The 7,199-nt window shown below is 38.4% G+C and overlaps 1 protein-coding gene across 1 annotated transcript; it reads left to right on the plus strand.

Annotated features, from left to right (window-relative positions):
• Nucleotides 1–3,291: 3,291 nt before the first annotated feature.
• On the plus strand, nt 3,292–6,947 carry LOC140327713 (protein DVR-1-like). Its single transcript, XM_072407072.1, has 2 exons — nt 3,292–3,546; nt 5,955–6,947. Exons 1-2 carry the CDS (start codon nt 3,300–3,302, stop codon nt 6,767–6,769), a joined length of 1,062 nt encoding a protein of 353 aa, XP_072263173.1. The 5' UTR covers nt 3,292–3,299; the 3' UTR covers nt 6,770–6,947.
• The last annotated feature ends 252 nt before the right edge of the window (nt 6,948–7,199 follow it).

A 7,199-nucleotide genomic window follows, 5' to 3' on the forward strand; every position in this document is an offset into this window, starting at 1 on the left:
GCTCCTTTGAGGGATGACATGAAATGTTAAGTACTTATATACAGGAGTATCTAGAACAGTATTTCTGGTGCTTTTTAACATGGGGGAAACCCTTAAGATAACTTTCATGTCTTCAGGGAACCCCTGCTTTAATTACTATATCTACAACTTACAGTATATTAGTGTGGAAGAATGCCATGCTTACAGTATCAGTTTTAACAGACCTTGGAGCCACAAACTTCTCATTGCTCAAGAAAACCCCTAGCAGCCTCTGGAGGAACCCTGGTTGAGAAACACTGCTCTAGAACAATGTTTCCCAACCAGGGTTCCATGGAACTGCTCCAGAACTGGTTCCTCCAGAGGTTTCCTAGGGATTCCTTGAGCAGTATGGCCACTCAGGTCAGTTTAACTGATACCAATGATCTTTTTTATGCTATCATTGTTTTTGCACCAGCAATGTTGGTACTTATTTCAGTAACTTCACTGAAGGGGCTTATTTTTATCTCACTGATGCCAGTTTTAGGGCTTGGTATACTTGATATACTGGCATGACAATGGGATTTATTATTTATAGTGACATCAATGATAGGAATAATTTTACACCCTCTTTAACTTCAGCATACTTTCAGGTCCTATTTTGTCCAAAACATTGAACGGGGACAGAATGGAGCCACCCTACAAACCATAATGTATGGGTGTGTGGCCAATAAAATTGGTCACATTTTTTTCTCAAATGCCCTTTGCAGTTTGTATATGTGTAAGGACTTTTTTGACTTTACATGATCCTTTTCTGATGTGGCTTTTTCAGCTGGATCAGGAGAGGCTCTAATGTATTTGGGGCTTCACAGATACAATTAGCTGAAGTTTGTCAATGGTAAAAACATTTAGACATGGAAGGTAGGAGATTGATACTCTATTTGATTGGTGTTTCCATTGATAAGTTGGTGCCAGAAGTGTCTAGAAAATGCCTTACACACTTCCTCATATGCTAATTGCAAACAGTCACAGTTGAAGCTATTCAAGTTCAAAGGTGGTTGGATAGTGCCTAACAAGTGCTATCTCCAACAAAAGTGATGACAAGAAAAAAACAGAACACATAAGGAGAGTGCTGGACCTGGTCCTAAACAGGAAAATCAATTTTCCAAGACTGTGAATGGAATCCCTGCAGTGAGTAAGACCAGGTGACTAGATGTCCTATTTGGACCTGAATACTATTTTTTGTAATTACCAGTCCAACCACAGTTTCATGAGTACCTCTGCTTTTCTCATTGGTGAGGCAACACTAGCTCAATTGCTGCTTTTTGGGTTGTCCTGTCAGCTACTACCAGGGCATCTGTTGGACTCAGTCAACACACTCCAAAGAAAACAGGGTATGCATGTGGTCCACTATACCAGTGGTTCTCAACCAGGGGTTCCTTGAGCAATGAGTAACGTGTAGCTAATAATTTTTTTGGCTATTTGTAAGAATGAAACTTTTTCTCTTGGCCAGCAATGTAAGAGGCAATGCCTGCCAGGGGTGTAGTGAGGCAGGCACGCCGTCCCTTCACTTTTTCAAGACCCCTGTATAGGCTATCCCTGCACGCTCGCCATGGATAACATTCACTATTACCATGCCCCATCTTCTTTCTATTACGACTACACCCCTGTTGCCTGATGACCACCATACTAACTTACTGTGAGCTGTGGTATATAGTAATTATAGCAGAGATTTTTTATGACCTTAATGTTATTTCAAGGGTTCCTCCAATGTTAAAAAGGTTGAAAAACACTGTACTATACGATTAATTTATGCTTAAAAAAGCACCCTCACCTTAGTGTATATCACTAGTGACTAGGCACACTCATATGATAAGGAAAAGGCAGGACAAGAAGCAGGCAGGGTAGGGAAAATAAAAAGGGCGTAAGAAGGCTAACACTGCAGATAACAGAAGAAAGTATACAGAATATTAGACAAAGTTATGCAACAGCATGGGGAGATGATGCCAGCACAGTGTGCTGCTGTTACTAACAGCCTGATAAACACAAGAAGTCTGGCAAGGTAAGTAGAGGTCTTGCACCACCCAACTCTAACTTGCCATGTCACCATTAGTGGCCTGGATTAGAAACATGATGCAGACCTCCAGCATCAGATGGGTAACAAAGAAGGTAGGAGGGTACGATAGGAGTGTGAGCTAGGGACTCCAGACAGACCCATACTGGAGAAGGATTAAAAACCCCCATGTCAGGAAACAGGAAAAAGACCAGAAGAAATAATGGGGGAGCTGGCACATCCAAAGGAATTTCATACTCTCCTGATTTTTATTACAGGGCTCCAAACTCTAGAAAATTTTATCACACAGACAAACAGTGGATGATGCTGCAAGCAGCAGTTTTTTTTTTTTTAAGTATGTCATCTTCCACCACTTCTATTAATAATATTATTAATAATAAACAGGATTTATATAGCGCCAACATATTATGCAGTGCTGTACATTAAATAGGGATTGCAAATGACAGACAGATACAGACAGTGACACAGGGGGGAGGAGAGGACCTTACCTACAAATTTTACCCAAAAAGTAGCACTTTAAACACAGTTTAGAGAACACATCTAACGTCAGTAAGGAAGATTGATAAATGACCATTCAGGAAAGATTCTTCCCCTCTCGTCTGTAGTGAACAGAATGGTGCTGTGTGATCAGTGCTTGTTCATTCATCTGTCTCGGGAAATGATCACAAAAGATAATTTCCAGTGATAGCGATCTGCCCTCTGACCTCTATATGATTGTTATGTTCCTTTTATTTGTTGCTTGGAACATTTTGTTATGAACAGGTAGCCTGGGGCTATACAAGTTATTTTGTTGCAGTACTAAATGCTCATGTAATTTCTGATTTGTGCTAGTAATGCATTACTTTTAACGTGAACTTCTACAAAAGAGATCTTTAGTAGCTGGAGCAAGCAGTTTATCTGCCACAATTACACAATTTAATAACATTGCTAAAACCTACAGCAATTGACCTTTTTTCTCCTCCTAAAGCTACATGCCCTAGATAATTGTTACCAGAGATAATCATGATTATTCATTAAATTAATTTTCTAGCAACAGAAATGTATGCCCTAATGTGTTTTAAAACTAAGACTAAGAAAAAACTATATAAAAGAAAACAACTAATACTGTGAATCAAGCCTAAAACAGTCAGTGATTCAGATTACCTCCCACTAATTGCGGCCACAAGTATTTGTAATAGGAACTGATTAGTCTTTAACTAGGATGGCAGAAAAGCCCCCATTGTGAGTTCTGTGACTGGATGCTACAAGGATGCTGTGGCTTATGCTAGGCATGTTACTTTGGCTCTATGTTCCAGTGACAACAGATTCTGAAGAATCGGTTGTAGAAAATTTATTTTTAAACAGCCTGGGTTTTACATCTAAGCCAAATCCAGTTTCTCCCCCTTCAGTACCTCCTGCAATATGGAAGATCTACAATCAGAGGATGGGTCCTTCTGAAACAGAGGAGATAGCAGATTTCTGTTTTGTGGAGGAGTTTAATGTATCTGGTAGTGTCATCAGAGTATTTCCTGACCTAGGTAGATATGGGTATTCGCATACATTGTGGTTGGTTTTATACTAAAATGGCATTTCTTTTTTCAGTTTTTGGCTAGAATAGATTTAACACACTTACTGACATTTGATTTTCTGTTCCACAAATCAACCTAATTATTGTGTATGCAGTTATTCTGATGCATTTCATATCTAAATGTCTTTTTCCTTGTTACATTAATAGAAACCTGACCATAATGTGCATAATGTGACCACTAGGCAGATATGAAAATGTGCAATAGTGAATATTGATCATTTTATAATATAGGTTTGCTCACAATATTCCTGTTTAGCTGCTGATATAAATGCCTAGATGTCCTTAGTTTCTGAATGAATTGTTTTGCTTTTGTATCCTTCAGCATTTAGAAGTGCAGCAGTTATGAAGCTACATTCATATTCTTCAATCTTTTTTTTACACTTACAGCTCTATATTAGGAGTGGTAAAGCCTAACCATTTCATTCCTCTGGTTCAGGAGACTGTGGTCAAAAGTTTCACACCCAACATCTACAACAATACTAAAAGTATGTGGACACTCCTGTAAATGAAGTTCAGGTGTTTTCAGTAACAAGTACTAATAATGCTACAGCATACAAAGTCATTTTAGACTTTGTGCTTTGAAACATTGTCATCTGTTTGAGATGGACTGCTTCGAGCCATAAAGACAATGGGGTGTATTTTCTAAAGCAGCGTTCTCTAAATTTTCAACTCAAGCAAACCCTTGAAATGACTTTCAGGTCTTCATGGACCCCCTGCTATAATTCCTATAATCACAGCTCCACTTTTGTGATGGTCAGTAAAAGAATGTCACCCTTACTGATGGCCAAAAATATCACCGAGAGCCATAAACTGCTCATTGCTAAGAAAACCATCCCACAACCTGTGCAGATTTCCCAGCATGCTCTACAACTATCTAAGCACTGGTAGGCTGAGAAGGGCTGTCATGGGGCAAGGTTAATCCATCTGTTAACTCCTAAACACACTAACAGATAGACTGCCAACACTTGCTTAGACAGAAGCATTAACCGTTACCCATGACAACCGCAGTTATGATTCTGCTTCTTTTAGTAATGTCTGTCTCACCCACTGCTACTCCAGGCAGGGAAGTGAAACTTGGTTTGCCCAGATCCAGGTTATTTGTATAATGTTCAGTTGTTTTTCACAGGCAATGGGCTGCAGTGCTCAGGCTGCCAATGCCATTGTCCTTGGCATTGGCAACAAGATGGTATGTGTGAGAGCTTTCTCTGATAGATAGGCTTACATAACTTTTTTTTTTTTATACCAATAGCTAGAGGAGTGATTGAATGGGCCATCCAATGAGAGCGAAGTTTTGGTGTTCTGAGGGTGTGTGATTATAATGCTCTGTGGACACACCTAGAATGATTTTATTATTGTAGGAGTCAAATTTCCCCAGGTTCAGATTTCAGGAACTGCCAACCCTCAGATTATAAACTAGTGCAAAATATGGAGCTCAATGAGACCAAACCAGGCATGACTAGGAGTTATGTATCACCAGAACAGGCAAAAGGGGATCCCAGACTTTCCTGAGGCCTAGGAGACTAGTTCTTCATCTCATAATGCTCAATATAATGATCCAGCTAATAATTGGCAACCTACTTCTTTGTACAGAACTATGTATTGGAAATGTTTAGATTGTAAATGTGTTCCTAAATACAGCTCAGAGGTTAGTTCAGGTTAATAAGGTAAAGCGTTACCAAATTTAACCTTATATCAGCTGGAAGCTAAACATTTCTGTGGCAAGGTGATCTATCATTTTCTTTGTGAACAAACTAAATTAATTTAGTCAAATAATCCCAACAATTTGGTGTGGAGGAACTTGTGTGGCCTGAACTGACATCTAGGTCAACACCTTTAGGCATAAATTGGTATTGTAAGCAAAATTTTCTAAGTCAGCTTCAAATTTTTGGAAAGCCTTCCCAGACATGTGCCGTCACACTTCAGAGAAGGCTTTCCACAAGATATAACTGAAATGTGGTGGGGGCTAACTTTATATTAATACTCATGGCTTTTGCATGGTTTTGGAATAAGCTCAGACAAGTATGATAATTGCGTGTGCACAAACATTTAACAATATGTAAATTGTTAATTTGCTTTATGAAATAGTGGAAATTCTATGAGTCATTCTAAACACTTGACACTTAATCTCAAATCAAAAATGCCATCTGTCTTAAATGCAGAAAAAAATGGTTAAGGCAGTATATAAGTAACTGTTTAAAGCATGAGCCTTTCTTTAGAAACCACATCAATTTGTTTCCAGTTTTTAGCTTTTTATATCTAAACAGATAGGAAAAGTTTAACTGTAACGTGGGTTTGTCTGCACACATTTACTGACTGTATTCCTATTTTGTATCTTTTTTTTTTTTCCCACCACAAAAGGACGGTTTGTCATCCTGCCTCCTTCGAACTCTTCAATAGTTTGCCTGGAAAAGAGATTATATTTTAATATTTCAATAATGGAGCTAGAAGAGGAGGTAACCATGGGACGTCTGGAAGTCCAATTCAGCCAAAATACATACTATGGACAAATATTTGATTTACGCCTCTACAGAATTATGAAGCTTTCACTAAGAGGAACAGAATACCAGGAAACAAACAGAAAACTTTTGACTGCACAAACATTTCGTTTGCTTCACAAATCCCTCTACTTTAATTTAACAGAGGTTTGCCAGAGTTGGAGGGACCCTCATAAGAATCTGGGACTGGCTTTGGTGATATCTTCAAGAAAAGAAGGAAGCTCATTAGATGACCCTTCAGATGAGTGTCAAGGGATACAAACCTTTCTCGATACCGCCTTACTAATTGTTGGTCTCAATCCCCTGCAGTGTAACACACCTCGAAAGAAAAGAAGTTATAGCAAGGTTCCCTCGGCTTCCATGGATATCTGCCAAATTAGGAGCCTCTACATTGAATTTAAAGAGTTTGGGTGGCAGGAATGGGTAATTGCTCCTAAGGGATATATGGCTAACTACTGCCATGGTGCATGCCCATACCCTCTAACAGAAGTGTTGAATGGATCTAACCATGCCATCCTCCAGACCCTTATTCATTCTATTGATCCTCATGAGGTTCCTCTGCCCTGTTGTGTACCTATAAGATTTTCTCCTATATCAATGCTTTATTATGACAATAGCGACAATGTGGTGCTGAAACATTATGAAAATATGGTTGTGGATGAATGTGGATGTAGGTAATGCGTGTCTATATCTAGTTATTCCTGCTGATATTCTGTATTTAACAAATCTTTTAATGCCATATAACAAGATACTTTTTTAGTGTTGCACATTATTCTTTATACTCTAGATTTTGTGTTCCATGTCTTTTATTTATTACAAATATTGCATTAATGCAAAATAAAATGTATATCCTTTATCTATTGTCAGAACACTACTAACTGTGCCTTTTTGTAGATTGCTACATGAACCTTATTTGGGTCTACTGAATAATGGGGTATAATATATAAAATGCCACCATTTGGCAGAAAATATTTTATTCTTCTCTCCTGGTAAATCTGTGAGCTTTGTACTGTACAGAATGAAGAAGAAGATTTGGCTTTGAGTCAGTGTCAAGATCTATCATACTAAAATGTGCTTAGTAGGGTTAAGGTCACCCCACATTTATTAA

This window comes from Pyxicephalus adspersus, chromosome 3 (assembly GCF_032062135.1).
Source record: "Pyxicephalus adspersus chromosome 3, UCB_Pads_2.0, whole genome shotgun sequence".
Lineage (NCBI taxonomy): Eukaryota > Metazoa > Chordata > Amphibia > Anura > Pyxicephalidae > Pyxicephalus > Pyxicephalus adspersus.

What these genes read in the sequence shown, in the direction of transcription:
- LOC140327713 (XM_072407072.1), top strand. Translation starts at nt 3,300, where the DNA reads ATGTTACTTTGGCTCTATGTTCCAGTGACAACAGATTCTGAAGAATCG. An exon ending in CAGAGTATTTCCTGACCTAG is followed by an intron (nt 3,547 to 5,954) that starts GTAGATATGGGT and finishes CCACCACAAAAG; the next exon opens with GACGGTTTGTCATCCTGCCT.